The sequence below is a fragment of the Budorcas taxicolor genome, chromosome 21, assembly GCF_023091745.1.
Source record: "Budorcas taxicolor isolate Tak-1 chromosome 21, Takin1.1, whole genome shotgun sequence".
In the NCBI taxonomy this organism is placed as follows: domain Eukaryota; kingdom Metazoa; phylum Chordata; class Mammalia; order Artiodactyla; family Bovidae; genus Budorcas; species Budorcas taxicolor.
In genome coordinates this window covers 10,176,765-10,196,134 of record NC_068930.1, presented here as the reverse complement: position 1 = coordinate 10,196,134, position 19,370 = coordinate 10,176,765, and the positions used below count along the sequence as shown (strand labels likewise).

The window sequence follows — 19,370 nt, the reverse complement described above, 5'->3', positions numbered from 1 at the left end:
CTCTCAAGAGTCTTCTCCAACACCACAGCTCAAAAGCATCAATTCTTCGACGCTCAGGTTTCCTTATGGTCCAACCCTCACATCCATACAAGACTACTGGGAAAAAAATAGCTTTGACTAGCCGGACCTTTGTCAGCCAAGAGTGGTCATGACAAGATGAAAATAAATGTGCTGTTCACGTTGCTTCAAAGTAGAGGGGGCACGGGGGACTGAGTGTGTCCTTTTAAGAGGGCTTCTATTCGTTGAGGTCTCCCTACGTGCTAGGCACTGAGGCATGAGGTCTTCCTACATGCTAGGCACTGAGGCATGAGCTCAGAATTCAAGGATAACCAAGGTGCCTCTCGCCTCCCTGACCAGGAGAGAGCAACAGGCTGGGGACGACGCACTAACAAGGGTATAAAGAGATCTGTGGGGCTATCCAACCAGCAGGGTCGAGGCCGCTGGACAGGGAGAGCTGCAGCTAATTCTGAAAGGAGTCTGCCAGGGCGTGAGCTGGTAATACAGTTGTATCAGAGGAGGAAATAAAGTTGCCAAGAGCCCCTTGGTACAGGGGCTCCCACCTGCCAAGGCAAAGAGACCTGAGTGGGTCCAGTCTGTTTCAGAAACAGCCAGAGCTGTTGTTCAAAATGTCTCAAGGGATGGCAAGTTGCAATCCTCTATCAGAGAGCCAAATCAATGACTTCCAAATTAAAACTAGCCAAAAGCAACCACAGAGAGATGAGCCTAACAAAATGAACCACCTATTCACTAACTTAGTGTAGCTTCAACTAAGGAAGTGAGAAAGCAGATTGTGAAACTACCCAACGAGTAGCAACCAAATACAGAAAAATGTCTAACAAAATACAACCAACATGAGACCCAACAGCAGCAATGAAAGTGTTTCTCTGTCAGGATTTCTGGCTGGTGAGCACCTGCCCAAGGGGACACATATAAGAATGATAATTATTAAAGTCTTACCACATATTTTAAGTAGAGCAATGGGAAGTTTTTCAAAAGGAATCAATAGATGTTTTAAACCTCTAACCTCGAAAGGAATATTTCAGAAGTTGTCACTTATTAAAGTCCTGTAAAAACATCTTAAATCCCAACCTGTAAAAGGTGCGCTAGATAGATACAACTTTGTCAAAAGTTGCTCACACCACTCAGGGAGACCCAAATTCTCTCAAGCTAGTTCACTGATGCAGCAGAGCATCCTTAATTGAAAACCATATCCCAACAGGTCCTACAGAAGCCTGCAGTCCCCACAGTTTCCTGCAACTGGGTTCCCAGGAACCTAAACCAGAGGGACCACGGGCCGTCTTCATCGTTAGGCATCAAAGAAGCCGAATTTCCTTGCTGGCCACTAGATGGCGCCTAAGCATTGGTGAGGCGGACAAAGCGCACCCTGGACACTTCTTGGGCACCAGCCGAAACGGACAAACGATTAGAGAGAGAAAGCATGGTAGACCTCTGAAATGGACGATGCACTGTAGGTACCGGCCACTGTTTAATGAAAAAGGTAAAAAAAAAAATCACAAAACTGTTAAACAAGCAAACTGCAATCCTGTTAAGTAAGCACCGTAGCAAAATAAATCCTCACGACAGAACATTAATTGAGCACCTACTATGTGCCAGGCTCTGCATAACATTCAAACGACAACGGAAGCCCGACGTCAAATGCATCCTGTATTTCTGGCACTATCCAAACAACAACTCTGTTCAAGGATGCCGTGCCCATTAGAGCAGTAGCAAACCAAAGCTGGAGGGCTTAGGATATGCCAGCCTAAGTATTTGACGTATGCATCAGCTCACTTTTCGCTTTTAAGAATAAACGTCTGGAGTAGGTTCTATTAGAATTATAACTTTACAGATGAGGAAAACTGAGGCACAGGAAGATTAAACAATTGGCTTGAGGCCTTAGCTACTGAGGAGCTGAGATTCAAACCCAAGCCCTCTGCCTGCACTTCTCTCTACGCCCTTATAAAATGACAACAGCTCGGGTCCCAGAGAAAAACCAATCACTGCTAACCGGCACAGCAGAGAGTACGACCTCAAAAGGAACAGGCGGGAAGTCAGGTCTACAGAAACGAGGGTAATCAAGAAAAACTTCATGAAAGGGAAGGAATCTGTGTTAGAAATTAAAAGATGGCATCTCAGATGAACTCAAACTCTAGGAAGGTATTTGGGGAACAGGAATTAACTTAGCATCCCATCTTTACACAGTCACAGTCTTGTCCTTATTTCACAGATCTGAAACCTAGAGTTTTCTTTTAATGAAAAAGAGATTCCAATCCCAATTTTTCTGACCTTTTCTGGCAATATCAGTAAAGAGGAAAAGCACTCCAGGCCTTGAATACAGAAGGAGCAAAACATGGAGCCAGAACGGGCTTGCTTACTGTAGAGCCAGAGCCCACTGATAGAGTCCTAGGAATTCACACGGGATCCCTACAGCAAAGTCTCGGTAGGAGCGGGTTACAGCCCAGGACAGGGCCCTGGGACTTGAGTCCTGGACCAAAGGGCAGCACCACAAAAAGCGATGCTGATAATGTGGGGCTGGCAAGCCCATCAAAGCAGAAGGAGGGTGTTGGAGTCAGAATGCCCGGCCCAGAGGCCAACCAAGCATCTCCTCCAAGAGTCCCTGCAGGTCTGGACGGGACCAGGGTGGAGCCAGAAATGGGCGAATGAGAACAATTTCAAGTGACTCAGGGAGGAAGAAAGGAAACATTTAATAAAGGAGTCTCCCCAGAAAGGGGCTGATGAACAGAAATGTAACTAGGAATTCCATCCTGACCCAACACCACTTCTTGTTGAAAATCTTACTGAGGTAATGCTAGACAGAAAATCCCAAATATACAGTTCAACCAAGTACAACAGTGATAACAAAAGAATTTCCTGGGATGAAACTATAACATGTTGTGACCTCACATATTCCATGAACTCATTATCCACAGAAATCAGACAACAGAACTAAGGAAGCTCAACAGCAGATCCTCCTCTGCCTCTGGTCTCTCTGATCGTTTGTCTTCATGATAATCTGTGTTTCTCTTCCAAATTCAGAGTCTGAGCTACTGGTAGGTATTTTACCCCACTACTGAGAGACCCCCCCAAAACTTAGCAGGGTAGAATAAACACAGGACAACGCTGATAATAACGGCACAACTGCTGAGGACTTTACAACCTAAATAGAAGTAACAGCTGACGACCTAAGAAAACTGTTGCTAGCTGGTACAGGCAAGGAGACCATGGACCTCCCCCCTGTTGCCAGCTGGTACAGGCAAGGAGACCACGGACCTCTCCCCTGTTGCTAGCTGGTACAGGCAAGGAGATCATGGACCTCTCCCCTGTTGCTAGCTGGTACAGGCAAGGAGATCATGGACCTCTCCCCTGTTGCTAGCTGGTACAGGCAAGATCATGGACCTCCCCGCTGTTGCTAGCTGATACAGGCAAGATCATGGACCTCCCCCCTGTTGCCAGCTGGTACAGGCAAGAAGACCATGGACCTCTCCCCTGTTGCTAGCTGGCACAGGCAAGATCATGGACCTCCCCGCTGTTGCTAGCTGATACAGGCAAGATCATGGACCTCCCCCTTGTTGCTAGCTCGTACAGGCAAGGAGACCACGGACCTCTCCCCTGTTGCTAGCTGGTACAGGCAAGGAGATCATGGACCTCTCCCCTGGGCTCTCTTTCTATGCTTCTTACTCCTCTCCAGGAGGTTATTATAGGTCAGTTGGATGCTTCCAATTTGGGAAAAACTGTTATAAACTCATCTCTCCCTAATCATCATCAGACTTCTCTCCCTTAAACTGTTATTAACTAAATTTTCTTAACTCAAATTGGCACTGTCTCATTTACTTAGTCAACATGCATTTCTAATAATTGATTTTTATAAAGACAAACCACTGACTACATTTTGTGTGACAGGATAAGCTCAAAGTAGGCATCCAAAATATCTCAGGAAAGTTTTAAAGTTCTGCTCTATAAAACATTTATGCTTTAAGACTGTCAACATATATTTGCTCTCCCATGGTCAAGAGTAATTTAGAAAGCAGTATGCATATATCTGAATTATCAAACTGACAAATAATTCCACAGCCAGTTTAAAGAAAGTTAGTGCCAGCTTTAAAAACAAAAGAGCAGCCATACAAAAGCATACAAAACAACAATAATAATGTATTTGAAACTGTCAGAATTTGGATGAATGGATGGAAATACACACAATTCTGAACAAGTGGTCTTTTTTGTTATATAACTATTACTAAAGTAGATGCTTGCCTTGATAAGGGGACTAAGAGGCTGAGGAGTGGTGTAAAAAATTAAGTTTCAAACCCCAAGAACTTTCTGGACTAGGAATAAATTAAGAATAGGATACTTTCTAAAGTCTTTAAAAATATAAATGCTTAAAATAAAATAAAAAATTAAGACTTCCAGACTATTATAATGTGAACAATTTAAAGCAGGCATAGCTATCTCAGCTGCATTTGGGGATGCCCATCATACGCACGCACATCTTCCCTCTGTGGTTAGTCACCAATCTATTGCAAATAAGAAAGAGTGGGCTTTAAGACCATCAGCCACCAGAGGTGGGTCACTCAGCTCCATGGACACACCCCCAGCAACTGACCAAGGAGCCACCGCCTGCACTGACCAAGGAGAGGACAAACATGGGAATAAGGCAGTCCCTCCAGCCTGTCTGCCTCTCCCCGTCATAGAGAGCAGCGACAACACACAGTAGCAGTTACTGCACGCAGGCATTCATCCCCCATCATAAGAGAAACTGCTTTCTGCTGTGTTCCAGTAAAATCTGAACTCTTCTAGTCCATGAAGAAAAAAGAAAGAAAAATGAAAGTCTTGCTTACTAGTTTGTTTCTTTAGTGTTTTAAACAAAGATAGAAAGTCATTTCTACGTGCGCTTAGTCACTCAGTCGTGTCCGACTCTCTGCGACCCTGTGGACTGTAGCCTGCCAGGTTCCTCTGTCCGTGGAATTTTTCAGGCAAGAATACAGGAGTGGGTTGCCATTCCTTCTCCTGACCCGGGGATTGAACCCATATCTCCCGTGTCTCCTGCACTGCAGGCGGATTCCCTACCTGCTAAGCCACCGGGGGAGCCCAATTTCTATGGTTTGACTCGTATCTTTGTACATGTACGTAGGATAGTTTATCACATCAGAACATAGTTTTAAACTTAAAGAAGTGAAGTCGCTCAGTCATGTCCAACTCTTTGTGACCCTAGGGACTGTAGCCCACCAGCTCCTCTGTCCCTGGGATTTTCCAGGCAAGAGTACTGGAGTGGGTTGCCACTTCCTTCTCCAGGGGATCTTCCCGACCCAGGAATCAAACCCAGGTCTCCTGCATTGTAGGCAGACGCTTTTACAGTCTGAGCCACCAAGGAAGATGGGCAAACTTAAAGAACTGAGTCCAATAAGTACTCAACATGTATTTATTTAGGAAAAGAGAGAAAAAGGAAATCTCAATTCCAGTAAAGAAATATCAATATTTCCTTCAGATTTTGAAATTAATCAACTTCATAAGCCCTAAGTGAAGCTGGCATAACTGGGAAAAGTAGGGGATCTTCAAAACTGATATTAGGGACTTTACAACATGAGTAGAACTGATGCTTTAAAAGTAAAAAAAAATAATTTAGTCTTCATAGTTCAAAAGTTTCAAAATCAAAGACACTGTTAATATTTTGAGTCAAATATAACCTAAACAATTTAACAAAAGAAACAAACAAACTTTATCATGCCCAGGGAGTATACATCTATTGAGATAACAACTTAATTTGTTTTTAAAGATCTTCTGTTTACCAACCATTTTATACCAACCATATGCCCTTTCCTAAGAACAACCAGTTCTTTCCAGATCCTTGGGGGTTGGGGTAAGGGTGACACATTTCAAAGTTTTAATGTTTCCAAATACTGAAAATCCTCCCCAAATGTCAACAGGTCTCAATGTGCAGAAACATTAGGACTTTTGACCACCCCCCAGCCCCCCGACCCTCACCCCTGACACCTCTCAGTTTAAGCCAAATCATTTGTTTACAAATAACTGGAAAAGTTCCTCTGCATAATCAGATGCCACACACCATTTTCAAGGAGAGGTCAGAGTGCTTCACTCATAATTCAACTTGTTGCCTTTAAAGCGTTTAGAATTTTCCTTCAGAAAATCGCAGACAGAGAAATCAAGAAACTATATCCCAAGCATGTGCAACCACTATATATTTAGTACAATTGAGCGGCGTGCATCCTTGGGCTCAGGTGGCACCTGTCATAAGTTGGCTAAGAACAGCAGTTCAAACAGGTTGGCCCACGGGCACAAATCCCTCCTCCGTGAACTAGGGTTGATTTTTTAAATGAGTTTTGAAAACAAATTGAAAAAGAAAAATCACAACCGAGAGAGAAACATGGCTTGGACATTTTACAATTAAAAGACATATCAAGGTTTAATTGCCTCCTCAATCTCATGCTTTTAAAAGCAGCAGAGCATTTGAAATTAAACAAGGACTTACAATTATGAGAGTTCCCTAAAGTTTTCCAGAAAGCTAACTAAGCAATGCATAAATCCAGAAAAGCTTTAAAGTAAGTCCCACCCACCTTCCTTACAACTTAAAACATGCCATACAACATTCTCGTGCACACCTGTGACTCCTACTGAAGTTTTGGCAAATGGTAACTACGGCACTGCCCATTTTTAATCACAATTGTCAAACTAATGTCATAAAGGAGGCAGCGCAGCAGATCGAGATGGGTGACTGACAGGTATATCACAGCCTGCCAGCAGCAATGCAATACGAGGGCAGGCATTCAGAAGGCAAGCCATGCCATGCATGCCTCCAGAAAAATCAATAACATTGATAGGCTTCCTATCTTAAGTCTATAGAAATGTTTTTAAAGGGCCTTTAAAATGTTGTTTCAGAACTGCATACCCTGGGCCAAGTCTGAAAAAGATCTGAATTTTCAAGAAACTTCGTTTCACGCAGGATTATGTAAAATGTCCTAAGGACAAAAGCGAAATTCTCTCTGTGCAGGCATCATGTAAGGCAGTGTCCAGCTTCCATACAGCAGGTACTCAATAAGTGCTAGCTGGATTCAGCTGCTTCTTACAGCACATTCTTACAAAACAAATGAAACCAGATTTAAAAGAAGCTACTGTCCCATGAGGGCTCTCCTTGGCAAAACTGGAAGACAGCAAGTGAAAATGATACAGTTGATATTCATTACTGCTCTGATCTTGCAACAAGAAGAAGAACAGGAATCATTTTTATTAGTAAACTGAGCCTTACACAGAAACCAAAAACAAATGTAAACAGTTATTCTTTAGCTATTTTCCTATTAACAGGCCAAGGTGAGTCTGGATAAAGGCAGACCAGTTTGAAAATAAAAATCCCTCTGCTATGTTTTTAAATATTTTGATAAGAAATTTTAACTAAAAAAATATAATCACTGTGTGTCTAAAAAAACTTCTGCATCCTACAGAAATTCTCTTTCCTGCTCAGGCTCTGCAACTATTTAAGAAATAAAACAAGTAACAAAGAAAAGAGAAACAAACAAACAAACAAACAAAGCCTACTGTATTACAATGAGCAGTTCTTAAGTTTTCACTACCAGGGTGGTTAATATGGGATATCAAAAGAGACAGTGGAAATTCTTTATCATCTTAAAACATTACATTATTTCTTTGTTGGAAAAAAATATGTAAGAAAACTGGAATACAAAACGCCATCAGACTCAGCTCCTAAACTCTAGTCTTGGAAAGACCAACGTCGTTTCAGATTCAGTCAAGGATTTCAGTGTCACAAATCTGACTTTCACTACCAGCACTTGCATTTCTTTTAACCCAACCCCTTAATCCTTCATGTGAGCTATTCCTAACCAAGGTTCTTTTTTCCAGTCTGTCCTTTTCTCCTGTGGCATTCAATCTCCGCTGTTATAGCTTCAGTGATCAGTTTGTAGTTCATGAGTCTAAAAAAACTCCATAAATTTTTAAAAAAGGAGACACCAACCTGCTGGACAAATTTACTTAATAATTTTAATCTATCAACAGATTCTATGTTCAAAGTAACACAATACATTCTTTTCAACCTTAACATGTTTCTTGAAAGAAAAACAGCTTTATTGGGATATAATTCACATACCATAAAAGTCACTAATTTAAAGTACACAATTCAATGGTTTTTAGTATTTTCAGAAAGTTGTGCAACCATTACCACAATCTAATTTTAGAGTATGTTCATCACCCCTAAAAGAAGCGCGTACCCCCTCCTTCCCCAGCCCTGTGCAACCACGAATCTACTTTCTGTCTCTATGGATTTGCTTATTCTGGACTTCATATAAATGGAATCATACAATACGTGGTCTTTCGTGACTGACTTCTTTCACAAAGCATGATGTTTTTAAGGTTCTTCCAGTCAACCTTAGCATATTTCTTAATGTTGGACTTTTCTAATCCTTCTGACAAATTAAACATATAACCTTTTAAACTTCAAACCCACACCCCACCCCTCCACAAAAGTACCCTTTACTTGCTATTTCCCTCTAGAGAGGCTAAACTATAATTTGCTATTTAGGTTCTTTCCAAACTTCTTATTCTGGGATTCTTCTCCTGGTAATAAAACAGCAACTTCTTTAAACACCCATCTTTCACATACCTACATTTCCCTGACAATAGGGTACTACTGTGCCCGGGGCAGAAAGATGACTGAATCTTTTTAATGAGATGGCCACAATACCTTTAAAGGGCACACTGATTTTTTTTTTTTTAAGCATCATATTATTTGGCTATCACTCCTAACTTCCAAACCTCCCTTTTTGAGATGCACTGTTCACAGTACATTGATACAAAAGTCTTTATAACTTCGTCTGCTTCAAAACGTATAGGTTTTCCAAATTAAAGGTGTTTTTTTTTTAATCACCCCTACTGCTATCACACTCAGAGAGAAAACACTAATCCCTAAATAGGCAACACATTTTTAATCAACAGCACCCCAATCTTTATTATATTATATTAGACAGTCAAAACAATGCTTGTCTTTGATAGGAGCCGATGGTTTTATTTCTATCAGAAGTAAGAGTTCCAGCACCTTTTGGACTAAGAGCTGAACACATGCTGAGCATACCATTTACTCCTGAAAACTTCCTAGCTATAGGGAGGGGCAGGTAGTGAGTTAGAACTTCAACAAACCATAATCAGGAATGGGGCACCTTCTGGCCATCCATCAAGTTTTCAGAAACCAACTATTTGCAAGGGATCCTTGAGCAAAGTTTGGCATCTTGTACTATAAAAGTAGTTAAAACGCCCCTTCCTCTCCTGCCTGTTTTCTCAAGAAAAACAAACAGAACAAAACACCTTTCACAAAGAGTATTTTTCATCAAGAATTCCAAACAACAAGACATCCTATTTTAAAATCCCGGAGTCCTGCATCGGAGAAGCAAGGCCAACCCTGGTGTTGTGAATTTCAGAACTTACTAACATTAAATAAAACTAGAGACACGACACAGTTCAACAACATGCCGTAATAAAATGGATTAACTCTCTTGCGTCTCCTGAACTATATTTAGCTTCTGAAGGCTAGAAGCCCCCCTCTGTGCCCCCAAACACCATCTGTGAGCCTTAGAAGGGTGCCGAGAGCCTTTCGCCCAATCCAGCGTGCGGAAACTTCAGAAACAAAGAGCAGGAGAGCTCAGATTTGTGGAGGGTCCGGACTCAAGGCGAGTCTTACTCCACGCAGTAAACACGCTAATCCTGTAAAAATCTGCTCGTACTCCGTCGTGAACGCATTTCTTACAAAACGTTTAAGAAGGGTTTGTTTATACGGACAGTTTTTCCGAACAGCACCTAAGACGCGGCCAGGCAGCCCCCGCTGCCTCCTGACTCTCCCCCTCACTCTGCAAGGCGCAGTCGTGATTTTTCAAAGTTAATTGGCACCACCTGCATACACTCGGCAAACATTACTCACCAACACGCCCTCGCCGTTCCCAGCCCCAGTTCTGTGCCTGCATTTAAACTTTATAATCGTGCTCAAGATACCCTGCGGTCGCGAATGGACCAGCAGAGCCTCCCTTTACCGTTTGGAGAAGAATGGAAACCCCTCCTCTCCCCGCTCCACATACCGCGGGGCCCTAAGTTCTCTCTCCCTCCCTCCCTGCCCGTCCCTACCCCTAGCCGACACCACCAAAACAAAAGCTATCAGATTGCAAACGGCAGCGCGTGGAGCGATATTGCTTATTAACTCTGTGCAGAGGAAGCGCGGGCGGGGGGTGGGGGGCGCGCAACACAACTCGGGACACGAAGCCCAGGCCGGGGCCGCACGCCCACCGCCGCGGGGCCCCGCGCGACCGAAACCGCGACGCGGGCCACCTCTCCCCGGGGCACGGTGTCCCTGGGAGGCCGTGTGGCTGCGAGCACGTGTGTGAAAATGCACGTCGGCTCCGACCACACACCCACTCCCGCACAGTCGGAGGCCGCCCTACCAACCCTAGCCCCGCCGGGACGAAAAGAGCGTCCACGGGCCGCTATAAAACGGGGAGAAGGGGCCCCCAAACCCTCTGAACTCGGGGTCTGGACGCGCTGTCCGGAACAGCCCGACTGACGACGAGCTCCCGACTTCGCCTTTTTCCAGGGGCTGCACCGTGGGGCGCGAGATCTAAGTGGGAACGCTCCCCGCGCCTCCAGCCGCACTGAGAAGCCCCGGGAGGCCGGAGAGGGCTGGCGACCCGCCGCGGATCCGGCGAAAGCGACAGGGAACCGAAAGAGCCCCAGGGGCCAAGCGCGGCGAGCGACAGGAGGTCGCGCTGGAAGGAAACCTATTCCGGGGCCGCGGGGCCTCCCCGCCGGGCACCTCCCACTGGGCACCTTGCAGCCCCGGGAGCGGCGGGCTGCCCGCTCCCACCCCCCGGGCACCGAACCTGCCCCAGCCGCGAGGGCGCCGCGCGAGCTGTCACCGCCGCCTGCGCGCCGCGTGTCGGGAGGCCCCGCGCGCCGGGAGGGGCGCGCGGTGCGGGCGGCCGGGCGCGAACTTCCCCGCTGGAGCCCCGGGGCCTGGCCCCGCCGCGGGCCACCGAGTAGGGAGCGCAGCCCAGACAGCCGGGCCGCGGGGCAGGGCTCTCGGGACCGCGGAAGGGAGAGCCACCGAGGCCCTTCCCGCGCGGGGATGCGCCGAGCCCGGGGCCGCGCGGGCCTCCGAACCAACGACCTGGGCCCGGGGGCTCCCCCCACGGCCTTGCGGCCGAGCCCCTCGGCGCCCCGCCCCGCGGCCCCAGAGCCCGGGAGCCCGACAGCTGCGACGGTGGCAACTCGGGTTTCGCAAACAGGGCGCAGCCCCTCGGAGGAAAAGTTCCCGCAGTGGCCGCGGGCGGCGGGCACATACTCACTTTCTCCACTCGTGGGCCAGAGCGAGAGCGCGGCGGAGAAAAACAGGAGTCCCCACAGCGAGGTCGGGGACCCTCCTCCGGAGCTAGACTTCATTCCTTTTATTTGGGACGAAATTCCCCTTTCTCAAAAAAAAAGGGGGGGGTGGTGGTGGAGGAGGAAAAGAAAAAGTCTCCGAGTCTTCGTCTCCCGCCCACCTCCAAAAACAAGGGCGAAGGCGACGCCACCTCCCGAGGCGGCGCCGGCCGGGGGTCCGCGGGGAGGCGCGGACGGGGCGGGCGCTGGCGGCGGGCGGCCCTCAGCGCCGGCAGCCGCGGCCCAGCGCTCGGCGGAGTCGGGAACCCGGGGCGCGCCGGGGCGGGCTGTCTGCGTCGTCGGCCTCCATTTTCAAACCCAGAGAGGCAGGAGGGAGGAAAAACTGCGGAGAGAAGGGGGCCAAGCCCGGATCCGTCTTGGCGAAGGAAAACAAACCCGACCCCACACAGAGGGGGAGGCGGCCCGACGCCCGAGCCTCCGCGGCGGGAGGGCGCGACGCAGCTCGCAAGACTGCCCCGGAGCCCGGGTCGCGGGGGAGGCCGGCCGGGGGCAGAAATGCGGAGGAAAAATGAATGAGCCGCTCCCCTCCTCCTCCTCCTCCGGCTGCCCCTCCTCCGCCGGGCTCCGCTCGCTGCCGCCGCCGCCGCCGCCGCGAGCTCCTTCCCAAATCCAGGACACACACAAAGCGGCGGCCCGGCCGCGCTCAGCGCTCGCGCCGCCCGCCCCGCGCCGGCCCCCGCCCGCCGCCGGCTCGGCGCGGGGGCTCGGGCTCGCCGAAGGTCACAGCCGCGGCGCGCCGTGGAGCGCCCCTCGCGCGGGAGGGGCGTGGAGGGCCCGGGGGTCTGCAAGCGCCCGGCACGGGCGCGCCGGGGCCAGGCTCGCCGGTGGCGTCCCTCTCCCTCGCCCGCCTCTCGAGTTCGCCTGGCGCGCTCGCTCCTCCTCGGGTCGTTTGCTTTTTTTTTTCCCTCCCCCCCCTTTTTTTTTTTTCCGCTCAGCGGAGTTAATGCTGGTAAACAAGAGCCTCAGCCCCGCCGCGCCGCTGCCGCCGCCGCCGCCACACACTGGGGCCTGACGCGCGCGTGCGCTCGGGGCCGCGCACACACACTCACGCGCGCGCGCGCACTGGAGCGGCCACAGCCGCAGCCCCGGCGCGCGGAGGGCCGGGCCCCGGCCGGCGCGCGCCAAGAGCTGGAGCCCAGGAACGCAGGGACGTGCGGAGCGGAGCCCCGGCGCGGGCGGCTAGGCGGCAAGGCGCCGCCCCCGCGCCCCGCCCGCGCGCACCGGCTCCCGCGCGCGCGCCCCTGCTCTCACCCCCACCGCACTGCGCCGGCCAGCCTGCACGCGCGCGCCCCTCCCGCAGGACTCCAAAAACAATGCCCCCGGCGCCGGGCCCTGCCCGGCAGAGGAGCGGGCTGGGGAGCCGGGGAGGGGCTGGGCCGGGCTGGGCGGGGAGCGCGAGGCCCGAGAGGTTCATTGAAAACAACAACAGCGCGGCTGGAACGCGCGTTGCCCCGGTTCTTGAAAAGCTTCATTGTGTCTTGCAGCTGTTGCAAAATAAATAAATAAGTGCGTGCATGCGGCATTTTTTCGCAGCCGGCTGGAAAGCTCGAATGTGGCGGGAGGGGCATACCTGGGAGAAAGGAGACGCCCCCCCCCCCCCCCCAAACCAGGCTACTAAGCGGGCACTTTGGCGCAAGGCCGGGACGGCCGCGGCGTCGCCCCAGGGGAGCCCACAGTCCCGGGACTCGCGGGCAGCCAGGGGGAAGGGCGCGGCTCGGGCCCCGGAGCCCGCGGAGACTGCCCGCGGGGCCCCGGAGCGGGCGTAGGGGGGCGCAGACAGGCAGCCCCGCGCGCCCCGGGCGCGTCCCCGCCGCAGCCGCCAGGGGGCGCGGCGGGCGCGGGGAGGGCCGGCCCGCCGAGTGTCCCCTCCCTCCGGGAGAGGAAATGTGGGGGCCCGGGCCGGGGGCCGGCCGAGCTGGGTTGCGCCGGCCCGGCACCGGAGACCCGCGGCAGGTCCGGGGAGCGGCTAGCTGGCTCGCTTCTCTGCCGGCCCCACCACGTGGGCGGCTGCGGGCGGCGGCCAGGGCGCGTGCTGGGTGCGGGGCTGCGGGGGCCCCCGGAGGCCAAGGGGGCGTGCCGGGGGGCCCCCGGAGGATGCGCTCGGGGCCTGGGGCCGAAGTCTGCTGGCCGGGCTCTCGCCGCGACACGCCGCGCCCGATCGCCGAGCCGCCACTGCGGGAGCCCACCCGCACCTGCTCGCGTCCTTCCGGGCGCGTCTCTCTCCCCTCCTTCGCGGCGTACAGGACTGGAAACCAGCGCCCGCCCGGTCTCCTCCGTGGTTTTCTTGAAGGTGCCCGAGGAGGGGTTTCCCCAAAGAGAGCCTGCCCCTGGACTGCCATCTAATGAATAAACGCTGCGGGAACCAGGTCCTTAAAGCGGGAAACAGCCCAGCGAGGTCTAGAGAGAGGAGTTTGAAATACGTGGACTTTTAAACATAGTGATTGGACCACGTGTCGCCTTTAATGTGGTCCGGCTTCATGACTCAGGCTAATTGATGTCAACAGTAAATGAAAAGGAGATGGCTAATAAGAGTTGTGGATGTCGAGATGTAGAAGTGTTTGTCTCATAAAAAATCAAGCTGTCTGGTAAGATCGGATCTGTTCTAAAGGAAAGTAGGTTTCCTTTTTTACTCTAATTGTAAAAGATTTCCACGTTACATTATGCATCCCATCGTTCGTAAATAATTTTTTTAATTAAGAGCTGAAAACAAATCAAAAGCTATTATAATGGAAACCTAGCCCTTTCCCCCCTATATTTATTCCCTACATCATTTGCCTCTTGGAAATTTTTAGCTCAATTCAGTGAATCAGTTGGATAGAAGGAAATAAATCTTTTCTTACTTAAGTCATTCATATGGGATTGTTTTGTTTAACTGAAATTCAGCTTAATTTTAAAATGTTCCAGTTTTAGATATTCCTGGACATTAACAAAGAAAGAAGGAAATTAGAATCTTTAAAAAGAAATTGAAACTTAGCACGTATCATTTTAAAAGTAGGCACTGCCATATGAATAATTAAATTTTGATCTACTTATATTTTTAAATTTTATTTTAAAATATTTCTCCAGACAATACCCTACATGAAGTTGGTCTTGATGCCTACAGATCCATTTTGCAATTAAATGTAAAGAAATATCAATATCATATCTTCATTATATTTAGTATTCAGGATTTCACAATACATCTAAATTAAGACAAAAGTTTAGAGTTGAGTTTTTAAAGGAGTGATGCTAATATAAAATCTTTAAATACTACACAATATAGTTTTAGTATTAGTAAATTCATTCATTTGTCCCTGAGAACATAAGAGGTAAATGGAATAAAGAGGAATGCATACAGTTACTTAAATTGTAGGATTTTTTTTTAAGAAAATGACTTTTCCTCTGTGATTTTTTAAAATGCTGTTTTATCCTAAAGTACTAAGATGTCAATAACATTAAATTATTTTAGATAGTTAAGTTAGATTTTTACTTATATGCCTTAATATTTAGACAAAGAGAATCAAAATTTAGATTGCCTTTCAGCTCTACCTTGATTACACATAAAAGGTGATTTGTATTTTCTTCAATTATTACATTCTACATACCAAAGTCAAACTTATTTTTTCAACCTTGGAAATAAAACCATGTAGTAAAACATTAATTGGAGTCTTTACACCTATACTGCCAATGTGTCACACGTTGTTTTATGCAGTTTTCCTCAGGTATCCTATAAATTTCCCTTATTTTGGAACTGGAGCTGGTTGCTCATTTTCACTTTATAAAAACTGTTTACTTGAAAAGAGTTATATCTCAAATTACTGGGCTAAATGTACCAGGTTCCCCCACCCCCCACCCCACCCCCACTCAATGTAATATATATGGAGTGAAAAATATGAGAAGCACTACAAATGGCAGTTGACAGGTAATACAACGTATCGTGATATATTCCCAGAAAGGAATGTCCTTCAACAGTAAGTGAATGAACTACAGCCACAGGCAACACCAGCAGACCTTTGAAACACAATGTTAGGTAAAGAAATGCAAGTTCCGAAAACCTGTACACATACTCCCATCTTGACAAAGCTCTTAAAAGCAGGGAAAACAAGAGGCAAATTTTAAAGCAAAATATTTAACTACAGGCTATAATATTTTTGTTTTGCTTTGGTTTCGTCTTAGCAAGGGGATTCCTGAAGAGCACAAAACCCAAGATCTTGGTTACTTCCGGGAGAAGTGGAGCAAATGGCTAAGCACATGCAGTGTCCTGGAAACGCTTTCATCCTCGGATGGGGTGGTAGACTTACAGATTTCCATTTTGTAATTATGCTTATAACTAACACATATGTTATACATATTTCTGTATGTATAAAATATTAAAGAAAATGAAAAAATTATGGGAGAGATTCATAAAAAATCATCCCAGGTGTCCAGTAGGATTCTTCCAGATTCCAAGCTGTTTGTATAAACAAATCAGAAGCATTAAAGAATCACTAAAATTGTATAGTTAATCAAGGTCTTATTCTTAAGGATATATTTCAAAGAATAACTACCCATATCCTATCAATGAAATTCAAGACAAAAACAAATCATGAAACAAAAAATGTCAGAGAATTGACTTCATAAGTAATCAGGTTCATTAATTGTGTGCATTATGTAAACTGTCTGGCAGTTTCCTGTGAGGTTAAATAAACACCTAACTCATGATCCCTAGCTATTTAACCAAAAGAAATGAAAATATATCCACAAAGAGACCTATATGGGAATGTTGATAGTTGCTTTGCTCCTAATAGCAAAACACTGGAAACGACCCAAATGTACCTCAAAAGGGAAAAGCGCAAACAAATTGTGATCTATCCATTCAACACAATACTGGACACCAATAAAAAAGAAAGAGCTAAAAATGCATACAAAGTACAGATGAGCCTCAAAAGCATGGTAGCGAACGCATCCATCAAAAACAAGTCAAACTGTACACTTAAGATAGATGCACTACGTTGTGTGTAATTATATCTAAATTTTAAGTTTTAAAGAGTCCATTATGTAATTTAGAAATTTTGCAGCTGTTCTAAAAAAGCTTAGCACAATGCTTTCCATTTTTGCTATTATGTGAGTTAGTAGAGCTCATCTCCAACCTCCATGCCCACAGCTGTCTCTGCAAATAAATACACTTTCAGAGATACATCTGCCCAAGGTCCCCTACAAAGGGCTTGAGCTGAAGAAGCCACCAAGGGGTCTCCACAAAGCAACCCAGGGGCAGGAGAGAAATAAGGGATCTCCAGCTGTTCCCAGCGCTTGCACAGCTACAGCGATGTGAGTCCCAGTCTCCCTGAGATCTGTTTACACTCACCTTGAGAAGATTTCCTACTTTAGATGCTCAGGGACAGCCAGCTCATGGGGCCATCAGTGCTACATTCCTCCGTAACACTTGAAATGCAAGGTGGAGGTTTCAGAAAACATTTGGACAGGGACAGGGGGACATCTTTGGGAGACTACTTCCAGAATCACGTTCTGGTGAAACATCAGTAAGGGGAGTTCCTGGAAAACCCAGGCCTGAGCCAGGAGGGACAGGCACCCTTGTGCTCACCATGGATCCAAGGTGGAGGCTGGAAGGCTTCTCTCACTGCCCAGCTTTCCACAAGCTGACACTGGCCTGAGGGTGTGGGGGTGTTCCACTCCCGATCATCATCTGTGGGAAAGCAAGCCGTCCCCGGAGCCCTGTTCTGGCTCCATTTCACTTGATCTCTGAGATGGGTCTGCAGTCCTGACTCCTTCCCTTTCAATCTGAAGGATCCTTGGCTGGCAGAGAGCACAAAAGATGCTTCTTCATCTTTGAAATGCATCTTAGAAGTACCTGAAAAGTGGAGTTAAATCAAAATTTCTCTTCACTCTGATTAAAGCCACCAGCCCTGAGATGTTTTGTCAGCAGCATGCCCCGCCCCACTCTGCAAAGCAGTGTGACTCCACCGGTCGCTGTGTGGCTGTTTTCTCCCCCATGAAATGATCGTATTGGAGTAGACCTTCCTACTTCTAAAAATACCATGATTTCTTTCTTTGGTTTCTAGTTGAGAGTGGTACCTTGGTATCCCATAGTATAGTTTCTACCTTTAGTTTCTTTGTCAAATAATTAATTATCTATAAATCAATGCACTGGCAACAGAGGCCAGACTCCAGGGATAATTGTTTCCTAATGCATTTTATTAATCTAGATTTTTCACATATTGGAGTTTCTTAGAGCAGAACACATTTTTTTCACCAGTTCTAAATTCCCATATATATTCCAGGAATACAAATATGGAAAGATGAGCAAAAATATCTTCACAGCCACAGCTGGAGCAAGTGGCCACAGGTGACCTGCAGAAGGAATAATCCCCTTATTGATCATTGAGAATGTTCCTGCAAAATGTTCTCTTCTGGATATTAAGTTCTGGTGAAGCCTTATTCTATAGAATATATTTGTACATTTTTTCAGTGAAAAAAATAATTTGAGAGGCATCAGTGTGTCAGGCTCCGTAATAGAACCAAACTCTGTTGCTGGCCTCATGGACCCGCTGCAAATAAGTGAGACCTTAAAGTTATGTAGCTTTCTGCTGCTCCACAGTGTGCAGACCACATCTGGAGAATCGGTGTGTTTATGCCTGTCTGTGGAGGACCACGGATCCACAAGAGAACGCCGTACTGGTGCAGGGCAAGAACAGCAAAGGATTGCTTCCTGTATCCCATGAGGGGTGATTAAGACATACAGACATTAAGTTTCATGTGACGTCTGTTTTCATACGCTTGGAAAATGATTCCTAGGCTTGACTCAGGTAACTCCAATGGGCAGAGCTAGCCCAACGGGAAGGAAAGGAGGTATCGGTTGTTTTCAAGAATGTTTCTTCTTTTCCAGCAGAAACAAATTACTACCGTTATCTTGCAGGCTCTGCTTGCAACACTGCCTTGTGTGGGAAAGAGCTTAGCATCAGGAGGCAGAGACGGGATCCACACCTACTGGGCAAACTGTCCAAAGAAGCACTAGATTAACAGAGGTCAGCATGGTAACATCTGAGGTCCCTTCCAATGCCAGGATCACTAGCTATTTGGGTTCTACTTCTGGGCTTGGATAATTGTGTATTATGGCCACTGAAGGGGCCTCCCTTTGCTTTAAATGAATAGTGAACAGCTTCAAAGTTGAAGATGCATTGGGCTTCCCTGGAGGCTCAGATGGTAAAGAATCAGCCTGCAATGCAGGAGACCTGGGTTCAATCCCTGGATCGGGAAGATACCTTGGAGAAGGGAATGGGGCTACCCACTCCAGCATTCTTGCCTGGAGAATTCCGTGAACAGAGGAACCTGACAAGCTACAGTCCGTGGGGTCGCAAAGAGTCGGACACAACTGAACGACTAACAGTTTCACTTTCTTTCTTTCAAAGCTGAAGAGGTATTAGTTTAATAGGATATTGTATATATTTTATATTATAGAAACCCTAATGAAATAGCTCCTGAAAGAGGTCCAAACCCGAGTTCCAACAAGTCAGAAAGTCAAGTTAGGAGGTCAGGGATTGGTTTCAAACCAATCATATTAAGGGGATGGTTGAGGCAAGTGGGACTCAGGTGGAGGTTAAGATAACCGGTGCACTGGTGTGTCCGACAGTGGGCTATGTCAGAGCAGGGAGTGGGAGCCCTGATTTTTAGAACTTTCTAATTTTCCTTGATTAGAAAATCAAGGAGATTCCACTATGGCTAATTTAAGCAACGAGTGTGAGATCACTGAGCACACCATTCTGAAGAGATGGACAGCTGGCTTTTGTGAGACCCTGTGCACCCGCTGCAGTCTTCACTGGATTCAGACACCCAAGAATCTTGCATTACCTTTATAACAAATTAAATATGTATTCTGTAAGGAATTTTTAAGCAACTCAATACAAAAAAAAAACAAAAACGCAATAGCCATAAACAGGCAATTCACAGAAGAAATC

General features: G+C 47.4%; 1 protein-coding gene across 1 annotated transcript in view; it reads right to left on the bottom strand.

The window, feature by feature from the left end:
* The window catches only part of IGF1R (insulin like growth factor 1 receptor), a 314,862-nt gene extending 303,249 nt beyond the window's left edge, over nt 1-11,613 (bottom strand). Inside the window, exon 1 of the mRNA XM_052659610.1 lies at nt 11,346-11,613. Within this exon, the coding sequence (XP_052515570.1) occupies nt 11,346-11,439 (94 nt within the window). The 5' untranslated portion in view covers nt 11,440-11,613. The remainder of the gene's footprint in view (nt 1-11,345) is intronic.
* Between the last annotated feature and the right edge of the window lie 7,757 nt (nt 11,614-19,370).